Raw genomic sequence first — 13322 nt, 5'->3', positions numbered from 1 at the left:
GAGTATGTATTTTAGAAAAATTGGTACCCGCCTGAGATTCGAACACCGGTGCATCGCCCAACACGAATGCACCGGACGTTTTATCCTTTAGGCCATGATGACTTCAAAATGCGACTTCACGACGTGTCTTCACAGACCTCTGTGTTACCGATGCCGATGCCGGTTCTAGGTAAAATGAACGTTTAAGGTTGGTACCCAAGCTTATTCATTCTTCTCATCAGCTATTCCTGCAGGATTATCATGTTTTATTCACAGTTTATGCAACTGAATGTTTCTAGTGTGAAACGTTCTTAGATATGATACACATGTACTTTAACAATTAATTCTCTGTTAATGATTCTCTCCACAATTAGCGTAAGTGTAATTCTGCACGTCTCCTGCTAATGTAACGTGTTTTTGCGTAATCTAAATGATTACATAGTGGACTTAGAGACAGTACAGCTACTGACGGCATAGCCTCTCATGGTTAGCAATCGCAAAACGTTTTGTACCAAGTTTAATTAAAAGCTCAGACAAGACCTAGAAAATTATATAAACGTATGAAGATCAATAAAAAGTTTTGACCTTTAAGACTTTTACATTTTTATACTTATTAAATATGATATTTAATTTGAAATCAATAAGGTGTATTTCACAACGTCGGTACTCATATTCACACTGTGACATCTATGGAATCCAGCAAGCACTTACCATTAGCGGGCTGTAAACTCCTTTGCACGTGTAGCTCCTTAAAAAATAATATAATAAAAAAAGACATATAATAAACAAAAAAAAAATTGAATACGAACAAAATCCGAACGTACTGGATTAATTTTACACTAGAGTGATACATGATCACTAAAACAAAGTACATCTAGTGAGTTATTTTATCTCTCCCACTCACCTCGTAACATTGTTTGATGGACAACACACTCGTCAGAGGCTGACTAGATGCGTTTTCCTGTTTTAAAGTATATTATTATCTTTGAACGCGCATGTGTGTGTATGTGATTATTTGTTTTGAAGTCGATTTTTTTTATTAGTTGCAGTTGGAATAGTTCTTGTCTGGTATTTTAGCGGAGTTCTACCTTATTACATTTAGTTTCCACTGTTCCTCGCCGGATCTTGTCAGTGGGTCGCGATTCCCATCAGGTGGTAGGGTGGTAGATTCTGTGAAGCACTGCTCTTGCTAGGGCTAGTGTTAGCTCTCAAGTTGAGCCCATGAGCTCACTTACCCGTCCAAGAGTAGCTGGGATAGCTTCTTAGGCGTCCAGAGAATGAGTAGGGAAAAAATACATTTAGTATATACATCCACATAAGCAAATGGTGCTTTTCATGTTATTTGTCGTCTTCTCGCATTCGAATGGGTTTGTTACAAGCCCAAGTGGAATATGAGCTCAGTCAATCATGAGATTGTTTCGTTTTGTTGAGGTTCATTCAACAACTGATTCAATCATTGTGTTCGGTGAGCTTAGTTATGAATTAAAGGAATTCGACTCATCAGTAGTGCTCATTGTTGGCAGTCCATAGGTAATGCGAAAATAAAAGTTTACGTTTAGTTCGAGTAACACATGGCGAACGCAACGAACGTCGAGTTAGAATTGCGGTTCTAGCTGGTACTGTCTGGTTCTAGCTGGTAAACTCAGTGGGCTGTGTCTGAGGGTTAATTTACTCGTCGAGCCCTTGGTCGCAAGCGACGGGTTCGACGAGAACGGTGACCGGTGCTTGAGGTACCTAAAAACACCGTTAGTGGATCGGGAGGACCCGAAATGACGTGTTTGGGGCGACGTCGACTGCTTTCCATTCTTTCCGCAGGATCGGGAATGTAGTTACCGGCGGCCACGATGAGAGGGTTCTCGTGTCGTGCCGCTTTATCGAAGTGTACCGATTCTAATTTCGTATGTGCGCTATAGGTCTCATAGCACAGGAGACAAGCCGCGGCACTGGGCGCTTGTATTTGGAATCTTTTAAAAAGTAGGTATCTGTTCTTATTGGGATCAAAAATCAACTTAGACACGCCCATTATTTTTAGCTTTTACCATCTCCAACGATTCCATTTATTTACATGGTCACGGATGAGTGTTCTTTACAAAATGTATCGCCAAAGAAATAATATTCGACATCAACTTGAAGAAAGTTTTAATCATATAACACAACCAGTGCAATATTGTGCGTGGTATATTTAGATATTCTTTAATAATTATATTTTGATGACTATTTTTAAGAACTGTTTGAAACCGTTATTATTATTACGGTGACAATGAACTGGTGCCCATGCAACATTCACAATTTTGAATGTGAAATAGCCAATGAATGATGAATGATTTTGTATTTTAAATCGAATTGCTAATGACATTAATGTATAAGTTACCGTTATCACAACAGTGCCGACAGTGTAGAGCACGTCATTCGTCATGATTTAGTAAAACACCTACAAAATAACTATGTAGTACACTTTGCACACGTGTGCGAGATAGTGTGTGTTGAGCACACGTATACGGGGCGTGTGTGTGTTATCAGTATCCACTCATTCTGTTGTCTGTTATCAGCGTACGAGTTTTGTCATTCATAATTAACTCCGGTGCAGTTGGACTAGTGTTACATACACATATGTCAGACGAGCAAGCGTTTTATTCACGTCCCTACGGATTTTAATCTAATTGAGTTTCCGTTCTAATTAGACAATTTTTTCTAGCAATCATATAGTTCGTCGAAATTGTGGGCGAAAAAACATTTTTGAAGCACCTTGTACTGGTGCATTAATTTGTTTTGTACAAACAGACATCTGTCAGCGTTTATCATATAACATTTGACAATGTAACTTGCGACTATTGAATGGTAAATCTGTTTTAGCTATATTAAATGGTTAGACTTTAGGGGCAACAGAATATGTTCTCAAAGCAGACATCAGCGTTCACCGAGTAATATATAATTTATTATGATATGATATAATTTATTATTTAATATGTTATTAGTTCTTCGCGGTACAAATAGACAAGACAGTCGTACCTATATTTACGGTTTTCTTACGTGCTACTTAATACGCTTTGTATCTACGCAATTTGAATACTGGCATAATCGCATCGCTTGATCCGACAAAATTGGTCCTATCCTTTAGATAGAATTTGGTGAGCTTTAAGCTCCCTTCCCCTTCTAGACCAACAGATCAATGAAAATAATTCAATAAAATAAAACATAAAATTTATGGAATCCAATTCGTGGTGACAGTCTTACAATGTAAGATCCTCTGGCCTCTGCAGCTATATTATTGAAGATAAAAAGTAACAAAATGAAGTACATCTAACAATTTATATGTGTGAACGCACACCTTGGCCTCTGACCTCGCGTATCGCTGGCTGACGATAGCGCGACCTGCCGCCCTGCGTGTGTGCCGCGCGATTGCATTTGTGTGCTGTGTGTGTGCTGTGGGTGCTGTGTGTGCTCTCTATGTTTCCTTAAACTAGATATTGCGTAGGTACGGGTTTCACTTGGGAAGCTACTAGTAATTTCGCACCTCCCGCCATCGGAGCAGAGTTCATCCATATCATCTGGAACCGCTGCGTTCATCGACAGTGCGTTTCCAGAGGTCTTTTTTGACATGTACCATCCGGCTATGGAATGAGCTCTCCTCCACGGTGTTTCCTGAGCGCTATGACATGTCCTTCTTTAAAAGAGGCTTGTGGAGAGTATTAAGCGGTAGGCAGTGGCTTGGCTCTGCCTCTGGCATTGCTGAAGTCCATGGGCGACGGTAGCCACTCACCATCTAGTGGGCCGTATGCTCGTCTGCCTACAAGAGCAATAAAAACAGATGAACATGCTCAGGTCCCGCTTGGTGCTGACTGCTTACAGAGGTCTACAGACATTACAACCTCATCAAAAAAAAAATATATTACTCATTTTACTAACCAGCAGATACGTCGTTTTGTCTCCTGCGCATGCCGGCTTAGGGATCGTCGAGCGACACCTAAGAAGACGACGTGTAAACTATTTTGCACACGTGTTGCTACGGAAAGCCGCACTTCCCGACCCATCATGCTGATTCTGACCCAACGGGTTATTGTGGGGGTATGTGTTGTTTTTCGACTAAGAGGTCCGGTGGTCACCCCAAAAAAAACATTGAGTCAGAGTAAAAATTAAACTCTTTGAGTATATAGTCTGAACGATGTTGCGTTGTGTTTAAACAACCATCGTCCATGTCGCTAACAAAGTTAATCGTCCTTACGGATCCATCAGATCCAATAACCTTTGCATTAGACGTCTTCAGCTCTAACACTTCGAGTAGGTTTAGGGACCCCGGTAACCGTACTCATCGAACTCGACAAAGAGGTCGACGTGCAACCTAACCCATGCACCAGCCCGCTGAATTTCTCGCCGGACCTTCTCAACGGATCGCGATTCCGATTTATTCGCGAAGCAATTGCTCCTGAGTTGTTAGGTCTCTTTCGGAGGTGCTCGGGCAGTTGTTAGCAAATCCCACCCCTCCTGGCTGAGCTTTTGCTCTCCAACCTGTCCTGGAGAAACTGAAAAGGCCTCCGTGCCACCAGTAATCTCTCAATTATAAAAAAAAAACAAAGTTAATACACACTGTTAACGGGCTACGAAAATTGGGCTACTGTTTATCCTTACCTCAAACGGGCAGGGGTCCACTTAAATACTAGGTTTATCCGGCCCAGACGAGTATTCTGACCGGAACATGCACTATTATGTGACAGAAAGAGACATGGCGGTACGATGTGGCCACATCAGTACTTAACTGAGAAACTTTTTAGTCTGCACGGCAGAGTTCATTTGTCAAGAAAGCCAGAATATGCAACAAATTAAAATGTTTACTCTTATTTGTGTTCCGATTTAAGACGATGTCACCGCAACACGTTATGATTATGTTAACGTATCAAAAATTCAACGACTTCGCATACCGCACGTGCTGCGATTTTGTCAAATATTATAAAATGATGAGTATTCCTGCCCAGTACCTGTATAGCACATGTACATGACATTAGTAGACAAGCCGGTTGGCGCTTACCTATCACCTGATATTTTTTTATCGTGAGTATGAAATGCCAAGTCAGAATGCGCGACCCAAATATACCGTTCCATTTGTGAAAAACGTAATTGTCATTAAGTATTTTTTTTAAAACATTAGGAGGTAGTTGTACTACTATCGATTTACGTAGCTGTGTCTTGGATTATTGTAATACATAAGCAACGATGACCACTCAGCATTAGATGGGCGGTAAGCTCGTCTATCTTCAATCTCAATAGCAACGTAACCGGCTCATAAGACTGTAAGTATACTTTGTTTGTATTGACTGTTGCTAGTGAAACTGTAAGAGTCAGAAGCCAATAGTTCACTTTTCAAACGCGACCACGACTAACTGTGACTATTGCTAAATGTATCAAAAACACCTAATTCTAGAAATTTGTAGAGTTTTTATCATAAAATATACCGAGAACTAAAATCCTCCCGAAGTGCCAGTAGTACAAAAAATTTGTGCTAAGGTGCATCTCATTAAAATTGTTCGCTTAGTAACATTACTGAAGGAAAACATAGTCGCACAGAGAAACATTCCTTTTCAGTTATTATCTGAAAGTTCAAGATAATCTGAAAGTCGTTTAATCCATTTTGGTACTATTTACTACGCATATAGCCTCATAATGTTAAACGTGAGAGCAAATTGGTACTTCTGTCTACACCACAAGAATACGGTCGTAATGTTTCGATTATATTGATTGTATTTGCCGCAGACGATTAGTAATGCGAGGCGATCAGACACATAGCGCGTACATACGGTGTGGAATTTAGACAATAAAATATATATATTTTTTAATATTTACAACAATTTGTATCGAGTTCAATGGTTAGTAAAGACTTAGTAAGCCATGATACAGATACATACTTATTTGTCTATTTCAGCACAGCAGTAACGCGTCCCGACTTTGGTTGAATAGCCGATATTATTATATAAAGAGATTTCTTTTTATCTTATGTGTTATGGATTAGAGCAATATTCAGACATAGTAGTGTTTATGGGTTCTGGTAAACATTGAAGGCCAGGTCGGCCCTAAGCTTCCGAGGCTCATGGGGGCGGCAGGTGCGCTGACCCGTCTTCTTCCCAACGTCGGAGGATGCAGCGCCGGTACTCGGCGACTGTACCTTGGGGTGGTGCGCAGTATGGCCCTGTACGGTGCTCCCGTGTGGTCGCCCGCACTCTCCGCGAGAAACGCGGCTCTGCTGCATAGAGCTCAGCGGGCGCTTGCGGTGAGGGTCATCAGGGGGTACCGCACCATCTCTCAAGATGTGGCCTGCGCTCTCGCCGGATCCCTACCCTGGGACCTCGAGGCCGAAATCTTGGCTGCGGTATATCGGCGTAAGGCGCAGGCCTTGAGTCGGGGGCGGTCGCCCGGCCCGTCGGCTGTCGGTCGGTGGAAGCGTGCTGCGCGTCATGTAGCATACGCTAAGTGGAGAGAGCGATTGCTGAAAGAACTTGGCCAAACTTCGGCCACCCGCCGGCGCACCCTCGAGGCCCTGGTGCCCGTGCTGGAGGCATGGTCGGATCGGCGTCACGGCGTACTCTCCTTTCACCTTGCGCAGGTCCTCTCGGGACATGGCTGTTTCGGGAGGTACCTGTGGAAGGTCTGCAAGAGAGAGCCACACCCGGGCTGCCACCAGTGCGGGCACCCGGACGATGACGCGCAGCACGCGGTCGAAACGTGCCCGCGTTGGGAGCACTCGCGGCGAGATCTCGTCGCGGTGCTGGGGAGAAACCTCTCCCTGCGGGCTGTCGTCGCCCGCATGTTAGAGGATCAGGGCTCGTGGGAGGCCATGGCCAGGTTTTGTGACCTGGTAATGGCGTCCCGTGAGGCTGAGGAGCGTGAAAGGGAGTGGAATCCCTCTTCAGCACCTCAGCGCAGAAGGCGTGATGGCCGGCGCGGGCGTGAAGCTCCCGCTCAGCCCCCATAGGGACTATCAGGTGGCGGGTGCGGGGGCGCCCGGTACTCGACTGTCGGTCCGGTGGTGGGGCGGTGCAAGGTGGCTCCTGTGCGCCGCCCACGGTGTATCTCCCGAAATGACGTCCTTCGGGATTTTCCCGGAGATGAAATCCCGTCTTATCATCAGGACGGGTACCGGCGAAGGCGGACTTTCGGCGCGCACTGCGGTACCGTATGTCTGGTGTGGCCGGTGTGGTGGAGCTCGATGGGGTTTAGTCGGTAGTCGTTCTGCGGGGCAAGTGCTTCGCGCGCCTTTTTCAAGGCGTAGTCTCTTGCGAGGAATTCGGGGAGGTGGAGGACCTTCTCGTCCCCCTCTTCCTCTCAGGAGGCGCCGGAGTCCGACATAACCCGGTTCGTTACCCCCCCGGACCGGGTATCCGTAAATGGATTCCCCAGCGTTAAAAAAAAAAAAAGGTCGGCCCTAAGCTCACCTGCAGGTTGTTACTTTTTCATAAATGCGAGAAAGGCATAATATAAATAACCTTCCCAGTTATGCTACTGACATCCATAAAAAGTCTCATTAAGATAATTATAGAGCACATCCCAAAATACATCAACAGATAATTCAAATTCATTCAATAAATTCATATCTGAAAAAATAATCACGCTGTGTGTGTCGAGAGCTGTCAGTGAATTCTTCCAATCTGCAGAAGGCCTGGTGATTCGCGTTCCACTTATTATCGTACCGGGGCATTTGCATAAGAATAACAAGGAGGATTATTGATGTCGCCCCCCGCGCTCCTCGCTCCGCCGTCCGCATGGATCATGATTTGGGTTGGTAAAAGAGCGAAAGAAAAAGCGGAAAAACGAATAAATTGGCATCGGTATAGAATGTATTTTTTTTTTATTGCTAAGTGCCGCCACCCACCTTGAGATATGAGTTCTAAGGTCTCAGTATAGTTACAACGGCTGCCCCATCCTTCAAACCGAAACGCATTACTGCTTCACGGCAGAAATAGGCAGGGTGGTGATACCTACCCGTGCGGACTCACAAGAGGTCCTACCCCCAGTAGAAAGCATTTCTAGTATTTCACCCCCAGTATTTCTGTATCATAAGTCGTCAGGGCAACAGAAGTAGGTTTGCGCTTTGTTAAAGTAGGTTGCTGCAGTGGTTGGGTTAGTGCCACGTAAAGGATTACTTTATAATATTCTTTAACGAGAGGTATTCGGTGGTCTATCGAAATTGAACCCTCTGTAGTTCACAATGAAGGTGGGAGGGGCGGCATTCACGTCCAATTTTCTCATTTTGTATTTCTATTGTGGCTTTGACAGGTAGACATGACAATATACCGGTTCCAGTGGAAGAAAGACACCGGAATGTCGCCCGTTGGATCTGATGTGTCTAATGAGGCGTTGAGCTGCGGACTCTCGATTGCCGCTGTTTCTCATTAACTTGAACCACACACTAATGCTTAATTTTGTTCTCTTTTCATGTTTGCTCTGTATACATTTCGTCTAAAATGGAATGGAATAATTTCATGTAACGCTGCCATTGACGTGGGTAGGATTGGTACGATTCAGTTTTATGTACGTAGACATTCAGTGTATTGCTGCTCTATGCAAATGTGGCAGGAAGAAGGAAGAGAATGCCTAGTTGCGGCAGTAAGTCGCCGAGTGTTTATAAATATTAGAGCTCGGCGCGAGACTGGAATCGTAATGTAAGATTGTTAGAGTCGTGCAGATTAAAGCGGATCTTTTTTATTAAAACAGAAACGCAAGGATCGATCAAAGAGTATTTGGAGGTTGTATTTATTGAGACGCTGTTTAAATATAGTTTTATTATTATTTAATGATAAGGATGTACAAAAGAACTCACCGTTTATTTGGTGACACTCGGCTTCCGTAGTTCATGGACATAAATAATAAGGGCTGATATCAGTTAAAGTTGAGACTAGAACGAGAAGCAATAACATTTAACATAGTGTCAAGGTGTTATAGAAGTTCATGGGTTTGTAACTTCTTACTTCTTTCTTCATATTTCAATTCACTTACCTAGTCTATAATTTAATAGCTGGGAACAATATAGCAAAGTGATTAACTTTGCTACGTAAAGACTAAATTAACAACCTTCGTAGCCCGTGACTACGCCGTAGCAACACGCTACACGCCCATTTACGGGGATACGTGACGTGAAAGTGCTATGATTTATTTTGTGAGCCGAAAGTTCGTTTTCAATTAATTTTTCCTTTAATAAAAAGTTATATGAAAGAATAATTAGTTAAAAACGTGGCTTTTTTAGTTTCCTTCATTACCCAGCAGCTTCTTCTAGTCTCAGTCAAGAGTTCAAGTAATTGAACATACAACTTCAATAACTTGTTATGAGAAGCACTTCATTTTGTTGCGACTGTTTTCCTACTAAGGTAAGATCTTTCACTCCAAATCAGTGCGATAAGCATGAGGGACGCTAAACTTCTTACGATCAGTTGGGCTTTAAGACCGCCTGCTTTTGATGGCTCAGAAAGATTCCTTCAGTTGAAGTCGATGGGATCTAATAGGTACGACGTTCAGTATACTCGTTTTGTGTGATGCGAGTATGTGCAAGGTTTTTTTTATGTAACTGCGTACCTAAGACTTGATAACAAAAGATAACGTTTCGTGCAGTAAAATCATAAATTTACGTTGGAAAGGTAACATTTGTCATCAGTCCGTCAGGCTAGATTATACATGGTGGCATTCACGATGTAATGACTGGCTTCAGTCACTGTTACATCAGGTGGACAGTGATCTATGTGTTCATTCGATATTGTCTATAGTGTTTCAACTCTGTTGAGTTTACATAACTATAATTGTCGACACAGTAAGCCATAATATAATATAGTGAACGACGTAGGGCTTAAAATGTAAATATTATAAGCGTTACCGCGAAGGCCGCAAGATAAATACTCAAACAATAAACTTACAAATGGGGTTGAATCAAAACGGATCGCTATCAAATCAAACCAAACCGATCGGTCTTCAAATAACATTGGTCCAACTGTCCATTTCCTTGTAAACGTCCATCGAGCGGCCCCGGACCAGATCGTGTTGGTAATTGCATTTTGGGTTATTTAATGCACTACATGGGTAGATCAGCCCTGGGACTACCTCATGTTATGCGGATACCGGAGTTTATATTATTGTTTTTATTTCGTTGGAGGGTGACGAAGTTCACAGTCCACTAAAGTAATTGTGGATCTTATTGTACGAGTGTGGGTTCTAGTTGCAGATAACTCAACGACTTTCCAAACAAATGTACTTGATTCAAATGAATACTACACTTTGGTTCGCGCTACCGCCTTTGTTGTGTTTTGCTTGAAAGTATTCAAGATGTTTTTTTTTTTTATTGCCTTTGTAGGCAGACGAGCATACGGCCCACCTGATGGTGAGTGGTTACCGTCGCCCATGGACTTCAGCAATGCCAAGGGCAGAGCCAAGCCGCTGCCTACCGCTTAATACTCTCCACAAACCTCGTTTGAAGAAAGACATGTCATAGCGCTCGGGAAACACCGTGGAGGGGAGCTCATTCCATAGCCGGATGGTACGTGGCAAAAAAGATCTCTGGAAACGCACTGTGGATGACCGCAGTGGCTCCAGGTAGTATGGATGAACTCTACTCCGGTGGCGGGCGGTGCGATGGTAAAAACGAGACGTTGGTACCATCTCGAACAATTCCTCAGAGCACTCCCCATGGAACATGCGGTACAAAATACAGAGGGAACCGAAATCCCTCCGCAGACCCAGAGGCTCCAAACGATCTGTGAGAATGGGATTAAAAATGTACTGTAAAATAAAAACATTAAAGGTATATAGAATCTTAAAAGTGGTTCAAACATTGTCTGTGACTAGCATATGAACTTAAGAAAAAATATAAATACAACGCAAAGCAGTACAGTGGCCACGGGAAAGAAGTATTTAATAATTATAGATTATAACGGTCGATAGTATAAAGGAGAAGTTGAAATCCTCAATGCTTAGTCCTTATTACTTATGTAAGTTATACCACGGCTCCGGCAACCCAATGAGCGTTTAGTATAAACCTTAAATAAGCCGCAACGCACGGTAGCCGCGAACATTCCCATCATTCAAATTCCTAATATTCTCTTTTTGTTAGGGTCGAGGTGTCTCTACTAAATTATCGAAGCTGTTTGGTTAGTGTTCGTCTAAAATAAATAAGATTTTTATTCCTTATATCAGTAGAGATAATAACTATCAATAAAATTTGCATTATTGCTAGCGTGTTGTGGTCTTGTATGGGTAGTTTTCATCATTTGTAATTGAGACATCGAACTCATGTTTCAAGATGAGTTGTTTTTATATAATAAAGTTTGTAAACGCAAGCAGCAATTAGGTGAGATTATGATCTAGTGTTTTCGCTTGAAACCATAACCACCAAAATGAATTAAAGTTACTTCGACCCATCCTAAATTGTAAATTGTAAAATAATCAATGCAAGAATGAACAAGTAAATTGTCACGTCGGTGACTCATCTCGGGAAATAGTCAAATATGACTTTATGGCTGGAATGAATATTGTCCAGATTCGAGTTAAACTGTACCCTTAATTCAATCGTGATAACTGCGGTCGGGACAGGGGTAAGAAATAAATTGACCAATGACCACCACTATGCCAACGTGCATAGGGTTGTAACGAGGTGATTTTTGTGAGAACCACGACTATACATTGTGTATTTTTGTTTTTTATTATAATAGAAATATTATCTATTGAAAAGTTGTTTCAGCTGGCTGTGTAGACTGCGTGTCCGAATGTTTGTCTTGCACTTTTCTATCTGAGATAACTTTTTGTTTTTGTGAAAATTGTGGTTGATAGATTCAGCTACTTTTTACAAAATGCCTATTTTCTCCTGACCTAAAAAAATCTCTAGCAAAAGATGACTGCATAACGTCTCAATATTAATATTTCAGGGAAGTCTATTCGCCTCTGTTAATTTGATGTAGTTAGAAGTTCAGAAAATACATACTTATAACGTATATGTATATTCATAGATGCATTGCACAGTTCGTATACGACATGGTTTCACGATTTCTCAGGGTTTGGTCAGACTTTTGATTAAATGTTATTGCAAACGATAATGGTAGCTTATTATTATTATTTTTTTGTTGCTTAGATGTGTGGACGAGCTCACAGCCCACCTGGTGCTAAGTGGTTACTGGAGCCCATAGACATCTACAACGTAAATGCGCCACCCACCTTGAGATATAAGTTCTAAGGTCTTAGTATAGATGCAACGGCTGCCCCACCCTTCCAACCGAAACGCAATACTGCTTCACGGCAGAAATAGGTAGGGTGGTGGTACCTACCCGCGCGGACTCACAAGAGGTCTCACAACCAGTGATTACGCAAATTATAATTTTGCGGGTTTGATTTTTATTATACGATGTTTATTAACGTGTAATCCTATAAAAATAAATAGAATCTTGACATCATTTTCAGCCCTAGCGTAAAAGAAAGGGCTGTGTAGTACCTGGCGGGGGTTGTTCGACGCCGACCTTGCAGCGGCAGATAACAATTCAGAGTCACCGCCGCAAATTCAATATCCACGAATGGTGTTGCCATGAATTGAACTAGACAATATATGGGGGCTCTATGAGTTAGTTTAATTTATATTTTGAATGCTTTCGTAATTATCTATTATTTTTTATATTGATTTTTTGCAATTTCATACGTATTCACTGGAATGTCGTGCTTAATCAAGGAATTTGGTATCTGTATCGTTTATGATATTTGGATATTTGTAATATTGAATTAATATTACTTATTATGATAATACATTAAACGACATGTCATTTAATACGTCAATGTTGTAAATTTATTATAAAAAAAATAACATAATATTCCCAACCTAAAAGTACATGTTATTATCCGCAACATGCTTCGTCAGATTACAGAAATGGAGTTATCAGCAGCTATCAATTGATCATCTAACCTAATAGTTCACGTATAGACTAATAGATTACATTGTACGTCATTATGAAATTATAATTTCCGTAGTGAAGTTAGTTTCCAAATGCAATTGCCTGTTTGCACGTAGTTTTGTCTGTTATTTATCATGTTCTTATGGTGATCTATGGCCAAATTAGCATCTAACTATAACCATTAACTGTAACCATTGTTAACGATAGCACAATAGTTCAGTTAAATAACCTGTTTGTGTGCAAGATTAAAAAAATCCAGTCATAGTGCTAGTTTTCACTGCCGGTATCCCTGTACACAGCACCTCTTGTTTGGCACTGTCCACTCAGATATAACCACTTAACGGGAGACGAAGTCTGGCTTCAATTGAATTTCGGGACTGTCCACTGCGCATTAAACGCTTTGGTAATTGAATAGGCACCTGCCTCTGCGGACTTCATCCT

The 13322-nt window shown here is 41.8% G+C and overlaps 1 protein-coding gene across 1 annotated transcript; it reads left to right on the top strand.

Moving 5' to 3' along the window:
* Positions 1–6058: 6058 nt before the first annotated feature.
* Positions 6059–8361, top strand: LOC119628940 (uncharacterized). Its single transcript, XM_038013054.1, has 2 exons — positions 6059–6523; positions 8242–8361. The coding sequence occupies exons 1-2, from the start codon at positions 6059–6061 to the stop codon at positions 8359–8361; spliced, it is 585 nt and encodes a 194-aa protein (XP_037868982.1).
* The last annotated feature ends 4961 nt before the right edge of the window (positions 8362–13322 follow it).

This window comes from Bombyx mori, chromosome 9 (genome assembly GCF_030269925.1).
Source record: "Bombyx mori chromosome 9, ASM3026992v2".
Lineage (NCBI taxonomy): Eukaryota > Metazoa > Arthropoda > Insecta > Lepidoptera > Bombycidae > Bombyx > Bombyx mori.
Note: the sequence above shows the minus strand (reverse complement) of the source record. Positions and strands in the feature narration are given on the sequence as shown.